Source organism: Podarcis tiliguerta (assembly GCF_965153285.1).
Source record: "Podarcis tiliguerta genome assembly, chromosome: 11".
Lineage (NCBI taxonomy): Eukaryota > Metazoa > Chordata > Lepidosauria > Squamata > Lacertidae > Podarcis > Podarcis tiliguerta.
Genome location: NC_139544.1, coordinates 50571229 through 50598697, shown reverse-complemented (window position 1 = coordinate 50598697; position 27469 = coordinate 50571229). Strand labels below are relative to the sequence as shown.

General features: G+C 41.0%; 1 protein-coding gene across 31 annotated transcripts in view; it reads right to left on the bottom strand.

Annotated features, from left to right (window-relative positions):
- Nucleotides 1–27469, bottom strand: part of TCF4 (transcription factor 4) — a 341723-nt gene that overhangs the window by 19829 nt on the left and 294425 nt on the right. For 25 of the 31 annotated variants that reach the window (XR_014502784.1, XR_014502785.1, XR_014502786.1 and 22 more), the window contains 4 exons: nucleotides 26021–26088; nucleotides 23717–23795; nucleotides 21132–21208; nucleotides 17478–17681 (listed from right to left, as the gene is read on the bottom strand). Coding sequence is in view for 27 of the 31 variants with exons in the window: in XM_083402861.1 (XP_083258987.1) it covers nucleotides 17478–17681; nucleotides 21132–21208; nucleotides 23717–23795; nucleotides 26021–26088 (428 nt within the window). In the remaining 4 variants the exon portion in view is untranslated. The remainder of the gene's footprint in view (nucleotides 1–17477; nucleotides 17682–21131; nucleotides 21209–23716; nucleotides 23796–26020; nucleotides 26089–27469) is intronic. The other 6 variants (XM_083402847.1, XM_083402844.1, XM_083402846.1 and 3 more) reach the window with 1 other exon arrangement.

The following is a 27469-nucleotide window of genomic DNA, read 5'->3' as shown; positions in this document are numbered from 1 at the left end:
AGAGAGAGCCCAGGGGCAGTGGCTTTTGAATATTCGGGTTGAGCAAGCTGTCTGTTGATTACTGTCTATTGCAGCTGGAATGCAGTGCCACCCCAAACAATGCTTTGAACAGGAGCAAAAATCGAATTTCTCTCTGTGTGGCACAGGATTGAAAAGAGAGACAATGAACTGAAAAGCTAATTTTTTAAAAAATCAAACATTCCTCATCCTCAGCACATACACACACACGCAACCTCAATCATTTGTCCTGTACTTATTATGAACAAATGAGGTAGAAAGGGGAAAGTAATATTTAGTACAACAATAGAGAAAGATAGGACACTCACTGAGACATTTATTTTCAAGTGGCATTTCCCTCCCCTGAATCACGTGATGAGAATATGTAGCCAAGAAGCCAAGAATGAGAGAGGAAGACCTTATTCAGCTACTGGTTCAAAGCACAAATGTGAATATTCTGTGAAGCACTGATTGCTCCGTTTCTATGCAATTTGAGTGCAGTCCAGAAGGTCGGCCTGGGCATTGTCAAGCTGCTTGTAGCAGACCTTGAGGGCTTCCAGACATTAAGAGCCCAATTTATTCCTGGTGAAATTCCAGTGATGGCAACAGAATTATGGCAAGGCCAGCTGGTGTAAAAGGATTCATTCAATCCCACTCTGGTTTCGTAACCCTTCTTCGTCTATGTGCAAATATAGCAAGCTGCTTTATGCAACATCAGACCAGTGGTCCATCCAGACTAGAATTAGCTACTCAGACTGGCAGCAGCTTTCCAGGCCCTCCTACCCAATAACATTTTGCTGATGATGATGCTAGGACTTCGTGCGTGTAAAGTGTCTGCTCTATGACTGAGCACTTCTCGGATTATTATTCTATGGTTCTTCCTATTTCTTCTACCTGATCCTGATTCTCAGGTAAACCTGTCCTTGCAGGGATCAGAAGTATCCTAAGACATCCTTCTGACATATTTGCAATGTCCAAGCTAGAATCAAAACTATGGAATCAGTTCCCTTCTGAATTAATGCAAGGGTCAACAGTAATGTTGTCCAAGTGCTTGCTAAAAACATCACTGATTTTCTCAACAGTACCATTTGGCTGTGTTTCTTAATTTTAAGTGCACATTCATAGGATGACATTGATGTCTTCCCAGTAAGGTTCATAGAACCACTGTTTTGTATATTCTTTGTGTTCGCTGGCCTGATCTTTGGAGCAAAACCCTGCATTATAAATAGGTTCAGTTTCAGTAACCTACCAATGAACCAAAGGAGCCGTTCTGTTCTCGTTGTTTTCTCATTGTCAGCTTTTTAATGACATTGTACGCATATGGAGAGTTCTAGTGATGAAGGAGCAGCACACTTTGATGCTCTCTAATGCTTCCTTATTTCTGGCCTCCATCTAGGTTGCCATGCCCTCAACAGGAAACAATGCCTCTCCCTTTAAACAAGGAATGGGGAACCTGTTGACTTCCAGATGTTGCTGGCCTACAACTCACATAATCATTCCTGACCATTGGATTGGCTATTCTGACTGAGGCTGATGGGAACTGGAGCACAGCAACATCTGGAGAACCACTCCCCATCCCTGAAAGCTCTGGGTGTGAGGCAGCAGCCACTGTGCTTCCTACCCAGATTCTCCACCAGTTCTATTGCCTAGCCTGTAACTGCTATGGACAGCGGGCTAGAGGATGAGGTGATGAGTGAAAGGACAGATGCAGGATTGGAGTGCAAGGTAAAACAACTGGAGCTTTGCCCAGAGGCTTGGTATATTTAATGGAACTACCCCAGGCAAGAATCTGACAGCCCTGCAGCTTCAACCTGCCCTCTTTTCTTCCACGATCTCCAAAACATCTCCTTGTTTTATGGTAACCTGAATGCTAGATCCAGAGCAAAATAAACTAAAATTGACAAGGTGCGAATAATTTAATCTGACGGCAGAATTGCTGTGGAATCAAGAGGAACATATGCACGCTTAACTTCTATTGCCATCATTGGGATCCAAGCAGCAAGATTTCAATTTGGGCAGGAAAAGTTTCTCTAGATTGTGGTTTCTTGGCACACCCACTGGCTACCTCCCTGAATGTGGATTTTCTACTTGCCTAGAGTACACATGGCTCTGTACACGGCTACATCTGTACAAGCAGGCACAAAAACCTCATTCACATTAAACTGCTAAGTATACATATTTGATAGATGAGATCATCCCCTCCCACCCCCCACCCAGTAAACACGGAAAGAAAAGTTGATGTATTCTCACTGTAATCAGACACCCATCGACACAGAAAACTGTTTTGGTGTCTTTGAATCGTAATCTCCCCGTGAAATATCAATTATACCTGACAGGCTCAGAGTGTTAAATTCCAGTTTCAATTACCCTGCCAGTATCTGTCATATCAAAGGAAGGCAAAATGTATTTGCTCTAACGTGGAAAAAAACACACAATTTAGCCCTAAAAGCGCATCTTTAAAAGTGGTAAGAAACACTCATCCAAATGTTAACTTTTATTGCACACAGATGGGCACTCTGAAGTTTGTGAATTGTGGGCAGCAGATAAAAGCTGCAAAAAATTAAAACAATGGAGGAAGGTTTCTTATGAAGTTATGAGAAGTATACCCTGCTGCTGCTTACAGTTAACTCTTTTCATACTGAGGGGCAGAACTTCAAAAGTTTTCTTACTTTTGAGGTATAATTACTTTAAAGAAAATTGAAACCAGTTCTCAAAAGAAAGCAAATGGGAGAAATTGGTGTATCTTCACAGCTTTGGAATTCTCAACGACAAACATGAGGCAAAAAAAAAAAAGAGGGGGGTGCACATTGCACCTTTGTTTTTGTTTGTTTTTTAAACTGTCTTAACACTGCAATCCTAACCAGAAGCAAGTGCTGGTTTACTCCCAGGTAAGGATAAGAATATCTGTAAATTTCGGTTTCTCTCAATGGCTCATATATTTACCAATTTTAATTCAGTCCTCCACATTTCCACATCAGTTTGTGGCTGTTGTTTTCAACAACTACAATGTCCTCATGAAAATTCACGAATTTCTCCTAATACACACGTTTTTGCAAACCAATTCCCCCTAAAACAGTGGTATTTTGTATGTTATTTTCACTAGCATGTACATTTCATCAGCCGCTGCCCTAGCTTATGCATTTCTGTACACATTACTTGGCTGGAGAACTTCACTGCAAAATTCAGAGAACTGCGAATTTTGAAAGATTGGTGTGTTTTGGTTCAGGAAGTGAAAATTAAGTAGGATTGCCTATCAAATTCAAACTGAAATGAATTTATCCCACATCCCTACACCCAGGTAAATTGCAGCCTAAATCTCATCAGATCAATGGATAACCAAATCTCCCACTACTGAATGCCACACAACACCTTGACCCGAATCAAAATTCTATTACACTTTTTAGTAATCTAGAATTCAGAGTGGGTCTCGTACATTCATAACCATGTGAACAGATTGCCAATATTGTTTTGATGTATAGCATAGCCTTGGTGTGTTCAAGGTGGGCATCATAATTATATATGAAATAAAGGGCTGTCAACGGCCACTAGCTATGACGGCTATGTTCTACCTCCACTGTCAGAGGCAGTGTGCCTCTGAATGACATTTGCTAGGAATCACAAGTGAACTGAGTGCAGTTTGGCTCCCTATAGGGATCTGAACGGCTACTGTGAGAACAGGATGCTAAACTAGATGGGAAACTGGGCTGATCTAGTCCCCTCTTCCCACCCAAGCAACTTGCTTAAAAATTGAAAAACTGCACCGCTAGTTGGTCCTCAGAAAATGCATTACTTCACTAAGTTTTTAAATATGTTTTGGTCTAGGTTAATAGTGAAATTGTGTAAAAGATTGATTGTCGGAGGACTGGAAAAGATTTTTTGCCTGAACTATTGGGCAGCCACTACCAATCAGGGGACGCATTACTGAGCCAGATAGATCAGTGGTCTGACAGTATAAAGGAGTGTCCTCTATACTGTATGCTATAACTGAAGTTTTGGAGAACCAATCCTGGTCAGCCTCCTTTTCGTAAGAAAAACTGGGCACCTGCAATCAATGAAGATAGAGCTTGTCAAGCAAATAAAGCTGTGTTGCCAAAGCCGTTACTGACTAATGCACGTTTGGAAGAATACAGCCAACCAAATAAAACAATGGCAGGTCCTTATGCACACCCTATTTAATACGTTTTAAATGATGACCATTTTAAAAAAGAATCCAATTAGAAGTGTTAACGAAAAAGGCAAGGAAAGATGATGGCAAGCAGTCCACAAGGTGATGTGTGTTAACATGAGCCCAACACTGTCAAAACGTATAAGCTGGATGGAAAGCAGGTTTGTGCACAGCTCTTATAAACTTCCATGGCTAAGGAAAAAGGGAATGACGAAGGACACTTCCAACAGAATCGGGTTCTCACACTGTGTATGCATGTTATTGGTCCGAATTATTCACTCTTATTTAACTGTGCTCAAAGTCTTTCATCTCCATGCTATACAATAATAGTTTCCATATGACTGGTGGCTTAGCTATAAATAAGATCAAAAGCAAAAGAAAGGATTTCATAGTAACCCCGGGGGGGGGGGAGAGGGAGAGAATCAGTATGAGCAGCATTAAATCAAGAAAAAATAGCAAAGTTTAACAGTTTTCTTTTTAATACAGAAAAGTACCACAGAGTAATAAGCAGCTTTCCAAACAGCTTATGAAAAAGGCATTCTGCAAGTGGTCGTCATGTGCAAAATCCATTTAAACGTAACCAAAAGTGGCAAAGCAGAAGTTTGGCTTTCAAGAGAGAGCGAGAGCGAAAGAGAGAGAGGTACAGTGCCACGTCTTAAGTAGAGGGAGCAACCAGCTATAAACAAGGGGAGGGGGAGTTATTTTCATGTTTCTGCATACTGTAAGAGAAGACAATATGGCAGCACTCCACACATTTTTCTATGCTCTTCCTGTTCTGTTCTTTTTTTTAAACGGGGGTGGCGGGGTTGGATAATCTAGTATTATTATCATTATTATTGAAAGAATTGCGACATTGCTCAACTCGGGCCCATGAGCTCCGCACAAAAGGAAGTTTTATTTGGCTTCACATGTCCACTCAATGGGAAGAGCCAACTTCTCAAACTAATTTTCTTCTAGAGATGCAAAAACAACAATGCTAAGCTCCATCCCCTACTGGACAAACAGATGTTAATAATCCACAGGAGGGGATGCAGTTCCTTTGTGCCTATAGACAGCTAACACATGCACTTTTGCAGCGTTTTAATACATCTGAGGACATTTCTTGCCCTTTGGGAGGCTATCTTATGGGGACTGCTGCCTCTTTCTCCCGCCGCAGTCACACACTTACTCCTCTCTCTAAGCACCTAAATTGGCTGATTTGGCATTCTTTGTTTAACCCACAAGGTGGAAAGGAGACCGCGGTGCTTTAAAATGTGAATCGAGCAAAGCATGGGGAGCAGCGATCTCCGCTGCCAATGAAATAAAGTCAGCAATGATTTCCTTCCTACGGAGATGATTATTCATTTTACATACTGGCTGAATTTGGAGACGCTCAAGATCCAAAAGCTACGGGATTAGGAATATTAGCGTTTAGCTGTACGTAATGGCCCTGCCAGCGCAACCCACAGAGTCAAAATAAACAGTGAAATGGGGTAGGCTGGATGCCTTATTCTTAAGGAAGAGAAGAATATATTTCAAGAGACACATGCAGCTAGCCCAGTCTCTCCCTCTTTCTTCCCCACTTGCTTCTAAGCACCTGTTGAATGGTGACCTCAACTCTACACCTCAAGATTCAGACGTTTTACAAAACAGCTTTTTAAACAAAAGACAGCTGTTTCTCATCTACGCTACAGGGGAAATAGAAATCAGGGCAGCGCTGGAGAAATGTTACCCAGAGACTTCCTATTCTCCAATAACTTTCACACACCCAGCTGCACAATGGAGCCATCCATGTGTGGAAAAGCAGGGAACACAGGCTAATGCTAAATTAAAACGTGGAAACCAAATACTACTGTTTTAACAATACACCTAATTAGTTAGTTTCAAATGAATGAAGCCATTGTATTAGGTTTTTGGGTTTTTTTAAGTGTCATTTTATATCATGTCTGGATCCCCTGCTATCACTGTTATACTAAACATCAACACTATAGTGCAAAAATGATTTTAAGTGTGTGATATAATTATACAGAATTTGTAATGCTTACAAAATTAGATAGGCCTCAAACATTATATAAAATGATTGGCTGCATCCCTTTTTTACATGATTCAACAAGATGTTTTATTGTTTCTGAAATTAAAAAAAGTAATGTCACAATACCTTTTTGCATTATTGTGATAATGCTTAAATGTGAAAGAGTTAAGCAATGTATTCCTTTTACTTAGTAAACAAGGCACAGCCTTTAAGATGATTTTAAGTTGTTCCCCTCTTTTGATACAAATGCCATAAAACAACTGCTACTTTATTTCCTAAGGGCGGAAAATTCCATGAGTTAATCTAATTTGGATGTTTAAAAACACACGGACAAGCATGTGGTCTTCCTGTGTGCGATCATGTGAAGCAAACAGGCAAATTGACAGCAGTATCCCCCAAACATAGCAGGCTGGATCCAAACGTGCCTTTTCATGAATGAAATGCACCCTTTTGTTTGTGGAAGGGGCTTGAATGCAGTGGAATGGAAAGTTAGGGGTAAGGGATTTTTCTTGTTGTTGCTGTTTTTCCCTTCTCCCTTGCAGCGCCTCCTATACTGTTTACGAAAGTTCCACAACCCACCAGCACAGATTTTTAAGAATGCAGGGAGAAGATGCAAGTGCAATCTTGGAACTCCACTCACAGAATTTTCAATCAACATAATAAGCTGTTTTGCACATAAAACTATGGCTTACTGCAGGTTCCTCCTCTGGTTCTGCTGCTGCTGTGCTACCATCAGGAAAGCCATGGTTTGGCTTAGTGTGTTGTCTGAACCTGGGCTTGTGGTTTGTCATGCTCCAAGCCATGAGTAGTTGCCAGGACTAGTTCTAGGGCTTACAGCTTGTGGTTTGTCCAGAGGAGGCCAACAAAGAATTTGAGTTCAGACAACATGCTAAGCCAAACCATAGAAGGATCAGGCTCACAGGACAAACAAAGCAGCTGTGATCCATTTGTGCTAATCCCGAGACTCTTAGTGTTATGTGACTTAGTTCACAGCAGGAGGACTGGGGAAGGAGAGTGGTGGCTGCAATCTCATCCCTGGGAAGCCCTCAGATTTGTGTGTTATAGCATGAAGCCATGGTTTGGCTCAGTGTTATGTGCAAACCAGCTCTCTGCTTCTGCAACTCAACATTTGTTGCACGGGCATGAAAAACATATACCTCACAATTCCACTGCTAGTGTTATCATACAAATGCCACTTTGCCAAACTCTCTTTAAACATCTCTAAACAAAATCGTCCAATATTCGTACAGCGGCAGGAGCTGTCCGAAGTCAGAACAACGGCTGCCGATCATGTCAAAAAAGGCGTTATCAGCTTGCTAACCACAATATTCTCTTTCTTTAGTGGATTTCCCCCCAAAATATTGTGTATTTTTCTGGGCCAGCCAATTTTATATTTGGGTGTATTTGAAGCCCTATTTTCATAGCGTATCCTGTGCAATCACAGACAAACATCCATGTTGCAGGTAGATCAGTTTTTATGTTACAGAGACTACAAAGCAAAGGCCTGGACAACTTGGGTGCACCTAAGTTATTTCAATGACTGAAGCCTCTCAGAACACCTTATCTCAATTCCTGTGATAGTCTCTTTCAAAAGTCCTCACCTCTTGTATCTGATGACAGGGAACTGTTCTGATTCCCACTGGAGAGAGAACTTGCCCAGCAGAGGGCAAGATAGCATTTTAAGAATCTTGACATATACGGTTCAAATCATTTGTTTATCTAGTCCAGTACTGTCTATGGTGGTTGGCAGTGGTCTCCAGGGTCATAGGCAGAGGGTTTTCATATTGGCCTCCTTTGCACATCACAGTAAGCCCTAGTTAATGGTTCACTGTATACACTCTGATCTCGTGAGCTATGCTCCTCTCTGCTTGCACCCTGGAGAAACAGAGCATCATCTCTGGCTTTGCATTACGACCAAAGAGCACCATGGCTAGAAGTGGTGGTTTGTTTGGAGTGGGGGGGGGGGACACAATGCCCAGTTCAGACATAATCTGAGCCAGGGATGATGGTTTGTTGCTCCTGCACAGAAGTGGAGATGAGAAAATCTGGCTATCCCATTTTAGGTTGCGCAGCGGAGAAGACAGAATCTTGTCCTGGAAGCCCAGCTGCTATAGGCCAGAATTAAGAAGCTAAAAGAGTTGTGCTTTGGGGACTAGTGGGCTGCTTTCTTTCAGGGGGGGAAACAGACCAACTTATATGAATGAGTCTTTGGCCTGTAACTCCGGCAATCTTTTTGAATGGCCTTAAGTTAGTTAAAGTTTGTTGAAACAGTAAAAATCCACCATCTAATGATCTCTTTGGAATCCCACGCCTGACTCCACTACCAAGGTTAAAGGAATATCTATACATGTCTAGCTGATAACTGTAGTACAAGCTATCATTTATTCTGATGAATGGAAGTTTTCACTTGAGATTTTTAAATAGATGCTGGTTGGCCATCTGCCAGGGGTTCTTTACCTACGGTTCCTGGATTGCAGGGCCCCGGACCAGATGGCCTTTCGTGGTCTCCTACAATTCTATGAATGCACTGCCATCAATGTACATAGGACTGCTTTTAGAAATTCACAAACAGAAAAGGAGGAAGGCAGGTCTCTAATCCAGAGAGCTCAGAAATCTAAATCTGGACTGTGGGAGCGACAACCCAGGTGAAGAGCAAAGGACGAATGTAAGGAAATGCAAAGATTGCAAATGGTAACCTTGATTACTACGGCCGAAGGGGAGGATTTAAGAGGCTAAGGCAAAAGCTTCGTGGAAAAGGTGAGCTCCAAAGATGAATCAGCAGCGGCAGGAGAGAAGGAGCAATGCACACATGCCCTCCATTTTATTAGTATTATAAGCTGTTGTGGTTTTTCTTCCCATGAGCAGCAGAATTCATAGAGGAGTGCGTGCTGGTTATTTGATAAGAAAAGACTTCTGGAAACTAACTTGCGTTCTGGACCACGTCTCAGATTACTTTAAATGTACCCCCTTCCCCACATCCCCCACCCCCCAAAAGGTACAAAGCTGACAAAGGAAGGTGTACAGTGGGCAGAGCAGCTCCCAGCAGCACATTCTGAACAAGTTTCCGGTCCATACCTCCCACTGCTACTTTATTTACTGCAGCTGGCCAAAGTTTTATAGCCTGTTTCATGTATTAAAATTCAAATGTGGAAAACATTACCAGTGTCCTCCTTGATTTTTTTTTTTTATTTCTCTCCCCCCCCCCCCTTTCAACTTCCTTTTCAGTGTGGAATGTATCAAATGGTCAAAGGCTAACTTAAGACTGACTCTACTCAAAAACTATTTCCTTTGTTCTTGGTGTTTTTACTTCAAAATTTAGACCAGTTTTCCAGAAAGAAAATAGCAGCCCTGATGCTTTCTCACAAGCAACAGTTTCAGACAGTGAATAATGCTGTCTACAAACTACCAGAAACTGGGGTTCTCTGCCCCCTCCTGCAAGAGGAAACAAAGAGTGGCATTTGCGAAGCCTTCACTAGCTTGTCTTTGGCAGAGGTTTTCCCGTTTTTTGGTCATGTTTCCAAAAGAAATTGCCTGCCCGTCACTGGTGTTACTGTGTTAACTGTACTTTGTGCCTGAGGTTCATTTATTATTTTATAAATTTCGCATAAGCAAACAGGAACTTGAGATCAACGGCAAAATCAACACACGAGTTTCATACTTTACATGCTGCATAATCACCATTTGATAAAGAAAGCAAACAAACCAGAGGACAAATACCTGCTCTTTCATTGCAGGAAGCCAAATTCAAGGGTCAGATATTTCCATCAAGAACTATATGCCGAGCTGACATTTCTGGCCGCCCTCCCCCCGCCCCCAAGTCTTTCCTTAGCTACATCTGGCATATAAGAGAGAAGTACATATTTATGGAACAACTCTCTCTGAAGTGATGCCCTGGGTGCATGTTGCATCAGTTTAACATATGCAAAGCAAAAAAGGAGAGAGAGAGAAAGAAAAGCTACCCAAGAAGTGCGGGGGGGGGGGAGAGATGGAACCTCTCCTCTCTCTCTTGATTGAGAGCAGATATACAGGAATAGTTGCAAGTCACAGATCTGGCTTTTAATAGAGCCAGATTTCTTCATTAAAAGCAGTATTGTTTAAACACGATGTGGTATGTGTTTGTGCATGGAATCACTTCGTACAAACCCAAATCTTAAGATCCTATGTATCCCAGGGGAACCTAATACATCACCAGAGGGCAATCTAAATTACAAACCAGAATTTCCTCTCTCTTTTTTTGGTGAACTCTCAGCAACTACGATACAGAAACAAAATCGTGCCTGGTTCATGATATTTTTTATTGGGGAAAGTCAGGAATGAGGATGCTGAAAAAGCATCTTTCCAGCTTCCTGGTCTAGTGGGTAGACTATTTCAAGCAAGCATTTATGTAGTTATCTATAAATTCCTATGGTCTACTTCTAGCCTTTAATAATACAGTGCTCAAAACACCATTGCTTTTAACTTTACTTTTAAGAGGCAATGTCTGCAGAGTTCCTTTGTTTAAATGGTCCTTCTCTCCGCATTTTTAATGACAAACAAAACTCAGTGGTAATAACTGCCATAAATCCACTGCCTTTCATCTTGATTTGAATGAGGAGGCTGGCTACATACAGCAACACTGATTTGTAAGCATTAAACCTGGGCAAAGAGTAAGTATTTAGCCAAGAGCAGCTGGTCCAAATCACATGTTTTTAAAGGGAGAACTGGAATAATGAGTTCTGAATGTAGCCCATTGCTGTACTGTTAATACACTGTAATTCCTTGCAGAGAGTTAAGTCCTGACATTTTTCAGTGCTGCCCCTAAACTGCTACTTCACAACCCAATACATGCTTCCCCCGTCTTTCTTTTTGGTGCATATAATCTGGACATGGACTTCTGGCCAGAGTGATAGATCAAACTGGTCCCTATTGTAGGATCTTCTGGGCTGGCTTCCCATTTTGGCAACACTCGTTTAGAACTCTCAGCAGACAGGTCAAGTGAAACACATGCAAATTCTCTGGGACTGAGTACAGGAGTAAGTGCACAAGAGATTGCAAACCATTCCATTGGACATTTTATGTTAGTTATTTCAGAGCTGTAGAGCTTTACAATGATGTTTGCATGCGTCTTATTATTCATCATAGAGGAACAGAAATTTAACCATGACAAGATAACCATAGTCTTCAGAGCTTACTGAATCAGATGCTCCTTGTCTGGAAAATATCAGCAGTGCAGTTTCTACCATGAAAGCCAGATTAAAATAAATTGTTTAAAGGAAATTGACACATTTGGATCCAAAACACGAAGCTTGGAGAGCTATGATGGAAGAATGGAATCATAGATTTTTCTGGCTCCTGTTAGATATGGCCTCAGGTAGAACTCAGGTCACAATTCATAAATACATAATATTGAAGTAGTTTGCCTAATGGACCTAATTAACTGATGTTTTTGTTTTCTATCAAATTAAGTCTCCCCTCAATGGGAATGAACTGTGAGCAGTAACATTTTTCAGGGGTGAGTACCTAGTTTCTGCAATGAAAAAGCAGGTGTGCTTTCTTAAGACATTTGTTTGCTTTTATTGTCAAATGGTGATTAAGCAGCACGTTAATAATGAATCACTGTGTTGATTTTGCCATGGATCTCAAGTTCCTCTTTGCCTATATGAAATTCATAAAACAACATGTATTTATGGGATGAACCAGACGGTAGACTCTACCGCAGTATTTGCTTTCTTGTACATCTTTCAACCAGACCCAAAAACCTCACAGGATGTTCCTTGGGTTTCGACATGGAGAACTCTATCAACTACCTTTCGGCTTTTAGTATATGTGCTGCCAAAGTGAGCACAACTAGCTTTTGGCTTTTGTACTAAAAGGCAGGTTTTCTGCTGTAACTAAATTTTCCACAACATTCTCAGCAGCAGCTACTCACAACAAATTTATCTTATTCAGTGTAAAAGTGACCATTCAGTCATTTGGATGGTTTTGACAGATGTGAGATTGCTGGTTTAGTTCATGTCAGTAATTGTAGTGCAATTTTATACCTGATTTTAATTATACTTGGTTTTATTCCAGTTATGCTGGAGATTGTTTGACTGTCTCTGACAGTCTGCAAACTCTTTACTGTGCATTGTAATGGTCAACTGGATGAACAATAAACCAGAACTTGACTTGACAAACACCAAAATGAATGGAATTCAACATTGTGCTCCTCTGAATGCTTCATCAGCAAAAGGATTTCATCTTGCCAGACAGAATGACCCCTCCTCTCCTGTTCCAATGCTGTTCTAGGGTTTCTCCTGACCCCTCCTCAATCTAATTTTGGGGAGCATGGGGTGAGGGAGTCCCATTGAAGAAGCTGAAGTTCCTGCATGGGTTTCTACTGATGGGATTCATTAATTGAATACCGCTCAATGGTATTTATGAAAGTAGGCACCACCAGTTTAGTCTCAGCCTATAAAACGGTCTTATATTTGCTGACTGTCAACATCAAAGTAGTAATTATGATTGCCTGAGCTGAGCTTCTATACATTCAGTCACTGATTATCTTGAATAATAGAATACAAAGATAACACAAAAAACAGTAACTTTAAATTTTTTTCACAATGAAAGTCAATGCAGACATGGGACTCTGTAAGAGGAGAAGGATTTCTGAACTGAATGGAGTGGAGGAACCAGATTTAGACAGTACTCCTATAACCACTCACCTGGGAGTAAGCCCCATTGAATTCAAACTACTCTTCAAGTGTGCAAAAGAGGGAAACCAAAATGATAAAGGGGCTCAAGCAACTTCCTTATGTGGAAAGGTTACAACATTTGGGTTTTTTAGTTTGGGGTGGGCAAGACCAGTAAGGGAAAACATGACCTATGTAAAATTTAAGCATGATATGAAAAAATTAGCTAGGGAAGAGGTTTTCTACCTCACTCATAACACTATAACTGGGGTAACACAATGAAGATGAAGATCAGGACAGAGAAAAGGAAGTTCTTATTCACACAGTGCATATTGGCTGTAAACTTTAAAAGGGGACTGGAAAATTTCGTGGAGGATAAGGCAGTATGCCTTTGGATGCCAGTTGCTGAGAAACACAAGTGTGATGAGTACTGTTGTGCTCAGGTCTTACCCCTGAGTTCCACTCTAGAAAGAGAATGCTGGACTAGACAAGGCTTTGGTCTGACAAGAGGAGAGTTCTTATCAGAATTGATGGACTAAGGAACTTTCCTTACCTTAAAAGAGTATTTCTCCTCACTACTTGAACAGGGTTGATGGATAAGGAACTGGTAGAAAGTTTTGTGTCCTAGCAGAAGCTGACACAGAAGCTAAATCTGAAGCTGCTTCATATCATGCTTTAAGATTAGCTGAAGGACTGCTTGTTACAGAAGAAGTGGTCTTGGAGACTGATCACTGTTCTATCAACCTCAGTATTATCTACACCAATAGTCTTCAACCTTTTCAGATCTGGGCTCTACATACATACATAGCGACCAACTTCATAATTTTAGCATATACTTGTATGGTGGCAGTACTGCTGTTGCTCTACACCTTAGGCTAGGCTGCAACCTAATAACAGGCCATAATGTGACAGCTGTAGATGAATGGTATCCTCACTACCCATCAGCAGCTCCCCAGGGAATCTTTCCCAATTTAACCTGGAAATGCCAAAGAATTGAACCTGGGACCTTTTGCATGCAAATCCCGTGCTCTACAATTGAGCTATGACTTTTCCCCACTGTAAGAAGCCATTAAGAGAGAGAGACAAATAGTTTCACCGTCACCACTCCCTGCCTCTGCCTGAAAAGCAGAGTGACAGCTATTCCACTATCTATTCTGTTCTGAGACGCAATAACGTGTAGGATATTTGCAGCAAAGTGTGTAGTTAAGTACAAACAAGATTCAGCACTTCGATGTATGAAAAGATTAAGTACACCAACTAACAATAAATGTCCTGTCCTCCAATTCAAATTCAGTACTGAAGCATATGCCTAACGTAGGTTTGGTCTGAAATCACATCTCTTAATTGCCTTCAATATGTTGGCTTTGATGGCACATGGGAGGGAAAGTCTATTACATCAAACTACAGAAAGAGGGAAAATACACAGCAAAAAGGCAATAATTCCTTGATTTCTATGCAGACTGATGTGAACATGAGGAAACTCCAAAAACTGCAGTTGTGCAATAACTTTACGAGAACTACACAAAACAAGACAGAAAAATGTGGGATGCTTTCAAGTTCTTCAAAACTCTTTACTAGGAAAGATGTTCTAAAAAGAGGGGTGTGAGGTGGGTGAGGAAAACCAAAAATGAAGAAATGTACAAAAAATATGCTGCTGTAGTTGCCAGGAGGTCAGCTTGTAGACTCCATTCAAAGATAGGAGGCTGCAGGCTGAACAAGAACCCCTGACCCTGACTGTGTGTGTAACAACTTGTCTAATTCAGAATTCTGGAGAAATTGAAAGTTCACTATGAATTTCTCACACTTTTGGTTGGCTCCCATAGCGGGGAACCTGTGGATTTTGGAGTCTTTTCTTAACATGGCTCCCTTTACTTTTTATATGAAACTGGCGCTTTTTATAAAGGCATGGTGCAAGAAATATGTGCATAAATCTATAATAAGCTAGGAAATTTAGATTTCCTTCCCTCCCTCTTTTAAATTTCCCTTTTCTCCTCTGTTCTTTCAACATGTGTGTGGAGCCGCCCTGAAAACTCCGGGTATAGAGCGGTATATAAATTCAATGAATAAAAAATGGGATATCTATCTTATCTATCTTGGTGTATGGTAGCCGGGAATTGTTTGTGTAAATTAAATAAATCAATAGTTAAGAATAATAAAAAAGTGGAAATGCCCCCTCCCTAAATTATTTCAAATCCAAGTAAGTTATTTTTTTATCCAGGGGCTGGGTGAATTGTGGGTGGGGTGAGGAGAGAGAATTTGGGATTCTTGCACGTAGGAAATGCACATTCTGCTTTCTACAGATTGCATGGGGCCCTTTAAAAGTTGCTGCACCCCCTGGATGTTGTTTTTGTGTGAGCAGTTCCTGTGTGGCTGAGGATAACATGCAGGAGGAGGCTGTTGACCATGGAATCATTCCCTTGGTGGATTTAAATACACTTATCCCAGGCATGCAGGACCAGCTCATAGAAAATAGACTGTCTTATGTTTCAGGTGCAAAGGACTCCAAGTATTAAATCCACTGACTAGAGATGTAGATGTGCAGCTGAGATATTTCCCCACCACCACCAAGGTGCAGGCAAAAGGAGACAGTTGCTCCAAAAATTAGGGAACAATGTGTTCGTTTTTAAAGCAAAGCACAGTGGCATTGGCTGAATTGGAATCTGAATAGTGCATGCCTGCTTATAGCACATGCAGATTCAACTTTCAGTAGCCTCTCAGTAACCAGCACAAGCATGGGCTGCAGGCATGGGTACCTTGAGAGGGTAGAAAAGCCCATCAGCTACCCATGAATGTCTGCTGGCTTCTGCTTGTGTAACATCAACTTCGCGTCCAATGAGGTGAACTGCAGCCCACGAAAACATATGCCATGATGAATGTTTGAGATGCCAAATGATGCTTTCTTGGTTGTGCTTCCGCAGGCTATGTGCAAGTGTTAGTCCATCTAGCTCAGTACTACTTACACTCACTGAAAGTGGATCTCCAGAGTTTACAGGCAGGGGGCTCCCCCCCCCCCCATCTGGAGATGCTGCTGTTGGGAGATTTATCCTGGGACCTTCTGCAGGCAAAGCAGACGGTCTGCCACTGAGCTACAGCCCATTCGCTAACTAGTTAACATAGTTAACCAACAGGGACTAACATGGCTACCCCTATGGGAAGTACAGGGTTATAAGCAGTGGTAGGGTAGACGCAGTGAAATTAATGGACCTTATGAAATAAGTCCATTAATTTCAGTAGGTCAACTTTGAGAATGACTTAGATACCACCCACTGTGCTTTTCCTTTGTACTTTCCCCCTGAATCTTGCATTCACACCGTCCAAAGAAAAAAGTCAAATGTTTTGGCCAAAGGTATCCTTTGGATACCTATCTATCCTAGATAGCTAGCTAGCTAGAGATAGATACATAGATAGATAGATATAATTAGGACTGAAGCAACAGGATAGCTTCCAACCAGATTTTAAAAGCATGAACAATGGTAATGGACTGGGTGAGAGCCAATAAACTGAAGCTCAATCCACATAAGTGAGGCACTGTTAGTGGGTGGTTCCTTAGATTTGATGAATGGTAGGGCAATTGCTCTCAATTGGGTTACACTCCATTCAACCTGGGGATACAGCTGGATCCATCCCTTTCACCTGAGACTCAAGTGGCCTTGGTGGAGCAAAGTGCCCTCTGTCAGCTTCAGCTGGTGGCCCAGCTACCAACCCTGTGTTGACAGGGATAGCCTAACTTCTGGTGCCTTCGCTTTGATAACTGTTAGGGTTAGATTACTACAATGTGTTATACATGGAGCTGCCTTTGAAGGCAGTTCGGAAACCGTAGCTGGTGCAGAATTTAACAGCCAGGCTCCTCACTGGGGCAAAAGTGCTGGTTTTGACTGAAGTGTTATCTGGCTCAGGACCCCAATACTTCAAGGACCCTCCCCATGCAAACCAACCTGAACCCTACAATCATTATCTGAGGCCTTTTTCATGTGACCTCTCCACATGACGTCTGGAGGGTGGAAACATGAGAAAAGGCTTTTTCAGTGGTGGTTCCCCACTTGTGGAATGCTCTCCCCGGGGGGATTCACCTGGTGCCATTGTTACATAACTTGAGGTGCCAGGCAAAAACATTCCTTTTTCTCCAGGCCTTTGATTTTTAATTATCTATGGACTTTCTTTGTGGGTGGCATGTTTCAATCTCTTTTTTGTTTTCAAAAATAAAATTGCCTTTTAATTTTTTTAAAAAATGCTGGTTTTTATGTCTGCCTGCCTCCATGTACGTATGTTCCTTGCTATTGTAAGTTGCTTTGAGTTACCATTGCAAAAAGCGTCTAATGAAGGTAATAATTAATAATGATAATAATAATAACAAACAATTCGGAGAACGTTGATTCTACAACCACAAATATAAGCAATATGAAATATAGGTGTCTTTAAAACACATCCAGAAGAGGGCTAAATGGATCTGCATAATATGAGTATGTTTGAAAACCAATTAATTGCACCAACAATATTAGCAAGGTATCATGTTTATAAGCTCAGAATGACTACATTTTGCCCCAGTTAAATGCCTGATAAAAAAAGAACAGTGTAAAAAAAAAATCCTAATTACTTCACTGTTGCTGTTATTATTATTATTATTTAAGAGCAATGTTTAATCTTTATATCTTACCATTAGCGAGTGTCTATTGGCTGAAAGAAGGCCTGTCCCATATCCTGACCCAAGACCTCCCATTGCTCCATTATGAGAGGGCCCTATTAAGCCATGCATGTCGCTATGACTACCGGGCATGGCAGTTGAAGGCCCCACTGCATGATTCCGGAGAACATGAATAGCATCATCCAGTCTTTCCAAGCGGTCTTCAATCCGGCTTTGCTGTTTGTTTATGAAAAACAAATCAAGAGAAGCATCAGCAAATGTGAAGGGCCAATTAATGCTTGAGACAAAACCCACAGAGATTAGGAACCCCACATTTAAAAAATAATAATTCTATTGCTTCATGCTAGGCAGGGGAAGGGGGAGAGATGGGCTGCTTCTGAATTTGTATTTACATTATAGACACATTATGGGTTGAGTCTAAAGTTAATCCCGCTCAGAGAAGACACAGTGAAATTAACTGACCCAAATTAGTTATATACATTAATTTCAATGGGTACACTCTTAAGCAGGACTGATATATATATAATGCTATAGAAATTAAATAATAATAATAACTTTGGACACAACCCACTGTCTTATATAAAACAATGATACCAAAACTGTTTCTCTAGGGAACCATGCAAGTTCCATCCACAAAAAAGATAGCTTTCATTTTCATGGGCAAAACAGGTTCATTGATTCCTCATGAACATAACATCTGAAGTACATATGTTACCTTCTGGTTTTGAAACATTTTGCATCATTCAGAAATACCTAATTGCTGTGACAATTTAAAATGTTTAAATACACCGGGCTGCAATCCTATATTCATTTATTCCCTTGTGGCTCTGTTAATATCAAGTTAAAGTTAGTTAGGTTGTGAACTGTGACCTACATACAGCAAGCATTGTTAGGGCCTATTATTCTCATGCAACCAGAGAAAAGGGTGAAAAGGAACATATTTGGCTGCCACCCATTTCCACAGTTACTGCTTTGTTCCCTGTGGTGCAGGGGCCCAAATAACTTTCAGAACAACTGCACATTAAACAGGTTGACCACATCAGTTGCACAGCTAGACTGAGATTAAAACACGCACACATGTACCATCCCCCCACCCCAAAACAAACCCTGGGGTAAGCTGGGCCATTCACCTTCTCCAACACTTATATACAAACCCTGACCTGTTCTTAGGAGCAGCCTCATTACCACTGCATTATTTCACCATCTGGAGCCCGAAAGAGCAGTGGTATTGATTCTTAAGAAGCTGAATGTCTGCTTCACTGGGCTACTTCCAAGGGCCAACTTTCACTGCAAAATGAGGTGAAGCAGTGTGTTGCTTTGACTATTCTGCAGTTTGTTCCAGAATTCCCAAGGGCGCTTCTGAAGTGGATCACGCAGGCCTGGTTCATGACACGCAAATGTGAGAGCTCCCAGAAAGGATCTCACAGCGGCTTAACTGCTCCCTGGTCTTTTCTACTGCCATGCTGAAGGAAGCCAAGATGTGCCTTAGTGTGCTGTCCAAACTGGGGCTTGCGGTTGAGCTTTCTCCTCACTAACTGCAACCCATGGCCAAGAACAAACTTTGGCTGCAGCTAATGGCTACTAAGAGAGACAGCATAACCACTAGCCCCAGTTTGGACAACACACTAAGCCAAACCTTGGCTTAGCGTGTTGCAAGAGTGAGACTTACTGGGGTGGAGCAAATTGTTTGCCAACTTCTCTATGGGAGCCTGCACATTCTCACTGTTCCTATGAGCCATATTTTGGCTTCCTGCATCATGCAGATCAGGCCTTTGCAACCTTAAGAAAACTGGGCCAGACTGATATTAATGTATTTATTTACATTATTATATACCAGGGAGTAGAGAATTTAGTGCAAGCTATCTTGCACATAACACTACTTGCACTTAATCGTTACCCTTCTCTACTCCGTGCCATAAGCTATGTTTTGTTTTTGTTTTTAATTGGTTTAAAAACCTTTTGCTATGCAGCATTCTGGGTATTTGGGGTGTGGTTTTGTTATTATTCATAAAATTGAAGCCCATTGCTTTTTTTTCATGGAATTAGCTGAGGAGTTCTTGGTTCCCTGGCATATTAAATGCCTTTTTCTTACCATCTAACCAGGTAAAAGAGAATAAACTTTGACTATTCTGGGGGAAAGGCCATTTGCAGAATACTAAGCTATCTGTAAAAAAAGAAATCCAGAGATCTGCAATCTTCATCACTATTTCTTACTGTAACATTATTCTTGTGCTGAAATTACCATGTTAGTTAGATGACCTCAAAGTCAACTTTTTCAGACTTGCTGGACACTCTATGACTTATGGGTAGCTGAATATGGTGCCCTCAAGATTTTGTTGGACTACAACTCCCATCATCCCTGACCACTGGCCCTGCTGGCTAGGGTTGATGGAACCAGAGGGCACCATGTTGGGTAACTCTTGCATAGGTGAAGGACACCAACCAAAGTTGAACCTCCTCATGAAAAGTACCTACCATGGGAACCTCAATAACATGCTGGTGAGTTGCAAAAATCACCCAGTGGCAGAAAGTGGGTTATCTGGAATTTACTTAGAACCAGATGAACAATGCAGCCACTGACACGATGCATGCTTGCAGCAGTATCATCTGGAAATAAATAATATCTGACATTTCCTCATGACAGCAGCATTGCATCTTTAATAGCAAGGTGGTATAATTCATAATACTTTTGAGGTCGACTAAAATTCTGATGCTGAACTTGAGTTTTCCAAGAGTCTGCATTATGTGGCCATTCCCGAAGTCCTCAGTAGTCCTCTGTCCGCCCCCCCCCCCCAAACTGGGAATCATTTGTTTTCTATTAGCTTCCCTTTCTTTTTTTTACTGTTTTTTACTGTTTTACTAGACGCTTGACTTTTAATTTTTTTGTGTTTTACACTGCATACTTTTAATTGGTGTGATACAGAACTGTGTTTTGCTTTTAATCTAGTTTTCATGAAATTTTATTGAATGTTCTTGTACTTTTATTGCTTTTATGTAAACCACTCAGAGATTATAATTGTCTTAAGTGTTGTTTTTTTTAAAAAAACAAACGAACAAATAAATAAATACATTTGCTATCATTGATGGCACATCAAAAGTATGTTTATGCTATGATCCTTTACCTCCCCAACTAAGCTGACAACACAAAAAAAGGTTGAAGGTTTTATTAATTATATGCTGAGTGACTTCTCTTACCCTCCCATTTAAATAAACGCTCTTTATCATTTCTTTAGTATTCCATAATTAGAATCTTCAGTGATTCCACTGTCATAAACAAGTGCAGCACTAATACACAATGCTGTTTTTTCCCCTACCAAATGCCAGCCTGTCCTTCTTCAAATTTGCACCTCTGTACCATGTATGGCATCCCTACCTTCTGCATCAAATTCTGCATTTTGTGCCCCATTTTTCATGTGTTCGTTTTTTGTTATCAGCTAAGAGTACATAAGGTGGGGGGTGGAAGTATCTGCAAATATTTAATGGTTTATGAGTGAAGTTTCACACCACCCAGTATGGAAATGGTCAGAAGGACCGTGAAAAATCCAAGGATATTACAAATCATCAGCAAAAGGAAAAAAACCTGTGTTAGAAAAGTGGGTGAGCAATGGAAGACGTAGACAGCAGATAAAATACTAACACCAAGGAGGTCACCAGTCAAAAACATACCAAAGAGTGTAAGGGACCTTCATAATTGGGAGATGATGATGCTTGCCCTCCATTCCTAGACCAAACAGCTGTGCCTGCTAATAGTAAAATGGGAGTTACCATCGGAACTATGCAAACAAAATGCTTCTTTTTTTAAAAAAATAATTAAATATGGAGACATGTAAATGCTTTTTCCTAGATAAGACATACAAAACAGACTTATGGAGAACTTTCAAAATATATGCTGATTAAAGAGAAGAAAAAGTACCTTTGTAGCAAATGCTGACAATACGTGCTACAAAGGTTCCCCAGATTACTCGCTAACATGCAGACTTTCACTGACTGTACCTACTAAAAGCTGCATCAGGAAGAGAGGTGTCACCAACTGAAGCAAGAATTGCTCTCTTAAAAAAGTGCTAAGGGGACTGCTGGACTGTGCCCAAATTCTATAAATGGGAGACGGTATCACTGAATCATCAAACCTATGGCAAGCTTCTTCTTTTTTAAAAAAATATATTAAGGATGCCATTCTTCTGTTCCACCAACTCCATTCATTTCAATGCACCAAATGAAGGAAAAGTTTCTGGTGCACTGTTCCTATCTGCACTGCAATTTTCACATTTGGTTACTGGCTCTCCAAAGTATTGAAAGAGGCTGCCTTCTTATTTGTGTCATTCTATTCAGCCAGCCAACCTCCCCACCCCCCTCTCATTTTTTTTTATTGCTCTTAAGAGTGAAATACAAAAGGGTCAACAGGGTAATGTATCCGTTTCCTAATGAAGTCACACTGAACACCCAGGGATCAAATGTTGTTTTGGAAGCTCTTCCTTACAGAATGTGCTTATGGAGATTAATAATCTGGATATTCACAATGTGACTTTCCCCTTCTATGACACAACTGGCTTTCTGAATAACAGCAGAGCCATCCACATTTTTTTCCTCTACACTATCTATGGCATAACTTGACACATTCACTAATAACTTTTAGGATGCACATGGAAGCAAAATCAGAAATTTCTAAGTCTAAATTAAGGGACATAGTCTAAATGAGCAGAGGTTAATTCGAGACCTTTAGTATAATTATTTCACTCTGGAATATTTATCAAAATGTGCTATTTGGGAGAAAGATAAAAACAACTGTTATCAACCTATACTCTCAAGGTATTATTTTGATTAAAAAATATTTGTTCAAGAGGTTCTTCTTTTCTCCTCCATTATATTTATTTAGACTGCTTAATTCTCGTGATTTTGACAGTCAATCTGTTACAGGATGTGCTAGTTAAGTGGCTCTGTTAATCCTGTATATGCTTACTTGGGTTATCTGCAGACTACTCAGCATCCACAGTGCAAACCTAACCTCACTTACCCAGGGATAAGTCCCACTGAATTCAAAGGGGCTTATTTCTGAGTAGACATACTTAGGATTGCAGCGGAAGCTATCCAATATCATGCATTGCTTTGCCACTGCCCTCAGACCTCCTTTGCAATAGGATGGGGCTCGCCACAGGAAGATGTGAACAATTAAAAAGGAGATTTTTGCACTGCAAGTAACTGAAGCATCTTCCACTTAGTCATTCACTTCACTCTGCAATGGAGTGATTTGCCGCCTTAACTCTTCAGTGTGTGGGTAGGTTTCTGAAAACAGGGAAGCACAGTTGGGGCATTGCTCCTTAACTAGACTTCAGGTGACCCTCCAAGTCCCTTTCAACTTTACACCTCTATGATTCTATGTGTAGAAAAAATCCCCAATACATGTTTCCTATCTCATGTAGTTCTCATAGTTCTCATGTGATAAACACATGAATTCAGAAAGCATATGAGCTGTCCCTAGATCTTGGGATATTTTCCAGTTAAGATATATCTTCAGCATCTTAACTGTCCAAGCCCACTCTTTACTTAGAGATGCTGAGTAAGGCTGAGCACAATAGAGATTATCTAGCAAACTAGAGTCAGGCTATACTCTGATTGCCTGGTGAGGTAGGGGAATAGCAGAGAAAGGAGTTGATAAAATTTTGCTGTTTAGAATGGAATGGGATGCACACCTGATTTGTGTAGCCTTGGCAAATTTCACACTCTTGAGTTCATCCTCTAGGATCAACTCACATGACAATTGTGGGGGGGGGGGGGGTCCCTTCAATTTTCTTGTAATTAAATTATCTTGGGAATTCAACAGCAAGTGTTAGGATCACCCATTAGTGAGGAAGACTGCTAGAAAACTGATTTGTGGCACAACAGGGGGGGAAATGCCTCAAAATATATTGTTCCACCAATACGAGTACAAAATTCGGATTGTGTGTATTATTAGGAACATAGGAAGTTGTCTTACGCTTAGTCTCACCTAGCTTAGTACTGTCAACACTGGCTGGCAGTGGCTTTCCAGGGTTTCAGACAGGGTTTGCCAGCTCTAGCTGGATTTTTAAAACCTGGTAACTTCTGCATGCAAAGCTTGAAAACAATGACCAAGCTATGGACCTTCCCTAATATTAAGATGGTGAACGTTTCTGGGACAATTAAGCTCTCCTACCTTGCAGAAGGGCTATATTTAAGGATCTACTATTTTCTACAAAACCAAAATGTTCAGCAAAGTAGAATGTTAACCACTATACCTGAGAGAGAAGGGGGAGAACCAACAGGAGTTGAAGGATTTGATGAAAAGCTGTTGTTGGTGTGATCTGGAGAGTAGATCTTTAAAAGATGATAAAGAATTATTCTAAACCCATTCGTTAATGGATGCAGACAGACCTATGGCACTTCTATAGTTAAGGAAGGGAAAAAACACACCACCTCTGCTTCCTTATAACCATTAGCCCCTAAAACACGTAATTGGCTGTGAACAGCAACATGACAACAACATCTTGAAGAACCAGACAGTTGTGCTGAAGGGAAAGTTCTAATTCTCACAGGGTTTTATCTTTCCTTATCGTTTATAATAGTTTTAATGCTCCTTACAGTCTGCACTATGGTTGAAATGTATTTTACACAGTGCTTTACATATGAAGGTTTCAGAGAGTTATTCTATTTGAAGCTAAACTTATTTTAACAACTAGAACAGAGTGAAGATTTAGGAAGCAGGGGCATAAGTGGGCCATGTTTATTACAGAGAGCTCTAAAGCAGGGGTAGCCAGGCTGATGACTTCCAGATACTGCTGGACTACAACTCCCATCAGTCCCAGGTAGCACGACCAATACTCAGAGATGATGGGAGTTGGAGTACAGCAACATCAGCAGGGCTCTGCTCTAAAGAATAGTCCGGTTGCTACACCTGTTAAGTAGGTTTTGCTATAGGCTATACCTGTTGAGAATGACTTATATTTTATATTATTCAGGTAAGACCCACCAGATATCACTCGATACCAGGAACAGGTGAAACTTCTTATGACACGGTTAGATGGCATAGATAATTGATTCTTATTTCAAACAATTATCCAGTAATGGGCAGCATGCTGGGAACCCATGTTGGCGACCGTTTAAGCTGCCTATATGTGAACTCTTCCTCTGAGTTATGTATAGGCAATTAAATTAATTAGCCCTTGATCATCTTCCCGGTTAAATAAATGGCTCGGGGCACCTGCTAAATAACTTTTTTTGGGGGGGGGGTACTGTATCCATCTATCATACAGAAATTGTGATATACCCCCAACCCCCGGCTGTTTTTGTAACACATGTTAGCTGGACACGGAAAATGTCAAATTCTCATGAGAACTCAGTGGAATCCACTCTGCCCAGAAAATTTAAGTTGCAGTGGTGGTTCTTTTAAAAGTCAGCATACACAAAGTATTGCGGCATTAAGAGATGACTGCCCAGACCTTAAAACACTGACTTTTAAATATTAACCACTGCAAAGAAACAGACTTGGGGGGCCTTTAAACATTACCAAGGCTGTGCAGCTGCTTTCTCTAAGGTAGCAGAGAGTAGAGCATTTAAAAACAAACTCCAACATGTGAACAGAGGCTGAAGAGAAGCCGATGGCGCAGTGCTTGACCACGGAATCGGCACAACAGCGGGCGGTGCCAATTCTGCAGGGAGGACCCAAGCTATCGGCCCCCTTGCCCGTGTGAGTGGGTCATGAAAAATGTGTGTCAGTTGTGCAGGAGTTGCTTGCAGAAAAGCAGCTTGAGCACAGTTAGGGCAGCGTTTAAAGGCCCCTGAGGTTTGAAAGGAAAACACAAAACGGAAAGCCAAATCCCTTCCCAATGAATCCTTTCTCTGGCTCGCTGCTCAAATTACATTTGAAAGTCACAGCTGTACTCATTCTTGTGGAGAGGATTTGTGTTAAGGACAACTCTGGACACAGAGCGTCCAGGCTGCGAGATAAACACACGTACTGCAGCTCCAACTTCGAGGGTATGACTGCTCTACAAACTTAAATGGGATTCACTGTCATGGCTTCCTCCCAAAGAACCCTGGGAATCAATTATGTGATGCAGAGCAGGAATGTTCATCACCCTGACAAGGAACTAAAATCCCAGAGTTTCTTGGATGAAAATACATAACTGGAACTGGGTGAAAACTGGTTTAAGTTTGTAGTGGAAGTGTGCCCTAGATTTTCACGCACGTGAATACACGAGAAGCCACCCTGCCTTTCAAACGTAAGATGAGAAGCAATACTCAGAAACATTACTGCTATTGAGTTTTCATGTCAAGTGAACGGAAGACTGCAAAGCAAGAGTTGGGCATCAACAACTCACCCCAAATTATCTACATTCTCCAGAAAGCTTCCCATATATATATATATATATATATATATATATATATATATGCGCAACATCACTACAGTATTGAAAAAAATTTATTTTAGCTAGCAGTGATGAAATCTATCCCACATGGTACTCATGTTCCGAAATATTTGGTAACTGTTTCTGACTCAAGTCTATGCTATGCAAGTGATCCCAAAGTGAATATTTCCTTACAGATGCAAGTGCTTTCCCCAGTGCATCGCCTGTCTGTGAACTTCCTGCTGCTCCACTTCCTCTGTTTGCTGAAAAACAAAAGAATGAACATAAAAGAAAGGCAGGAAAATAATCCAATTTTCTATTCTTGGTGCAGGTATCCATAATTCAATTGCATTTTAATGCTAATTGCATTGCGTGAACCCTTTAACTAGCATTAATTTTTGTTTGCCGTGGTAAATCTCAAACATACCTCAAGCACTGAATTGCCTTACGTGTGCTGCAAATTCCACACCCAAAGGATATACTTTCGTTTTCCCCGAGGACCCTACCTACCCCATCAATTCTATGGTTATCCCTGGGGAAGATACGGGAGCAGGCCTTGGATGCATTCTGTCTTCCCCTCCCCTCTGTTCAAAGAACAACTGAAGAGGATGTTGTAGTTGCAAATAACTACAACTTCTCCTACATAGTCATTCACTTCTCCCTGCAATAAGGAGACACAGAGGTCTTATTTTACTGCCTTCACATTTCCTGCACTGCATGGGACAGCACAGTCTAAGTCTACTGACACAGAGTAGCCAACAGATGCCCTCCAGATGTTGCTGATTCCACCTCTCATCTGCCCCAGCCAGTATGGCCAATGGTTAGGAATGATGGGATTTGTCATCCAGCAACATCTGGGGGGGTACCACACTGGCTATCCCACAGAATGGACTGAATTGCTGCCTTCACCCCATCTTTATTTATATCAGAGAGACAGGCAACCCTAGATCTAGAGTCACTCAGAACACTCGAAACAACCGGGGAGGTGGGCTATTCCTGATTTCCTCCTCTGGGCTGAATTGAGCACAAAGCCTTTTTCATGAAAGCTTGAAGCAAGCTAGCAGTCTGTCATGAAAAAAATGTAAGCTCTTATTAAATAAAATAATTTATTTTAGCGAAAAAGCTAAAAAAAAGCATAAAACTAGCATAAAACTTGGTGAACAAAATGTTACTTCCACAGGTCCCTTTTCCTTACTTGAGTTGGATGGTATTATCAAGCGGGCTCTAAAAATTCAACAGTTCCAAGGATCCTATGCTCAATGTATGTCAAAGAGTTAAAACTGGAATATTTGTTGGGTGGTCTAAAGGCCCCAGGGTCCTGGGCAACTCTAAATGACTCATGTGTCTTTAAGCAGGCATCAAGTAGATAATAAGGTTAGGACAGCTCTCAGTTGATCCTACCTCTTTTTAAACATAAAACCTCCCATTTATTGACCAGATGAGACTCCATGCCTTCAGGGCCATTGGGCAAAACATAAAAGACAACAAGAATCCAGAGCTGGGAAACCCACTTCAATAATAATAATAATAATAATAATAATAATAGTAGTAGTATTTTATTTATATCCCGCCCTCCCCAGCCGAAGCTGGGCTCAGAGCAGCTAACAACAGTAAAATGATACAACATTCTAAAATCATTTCATT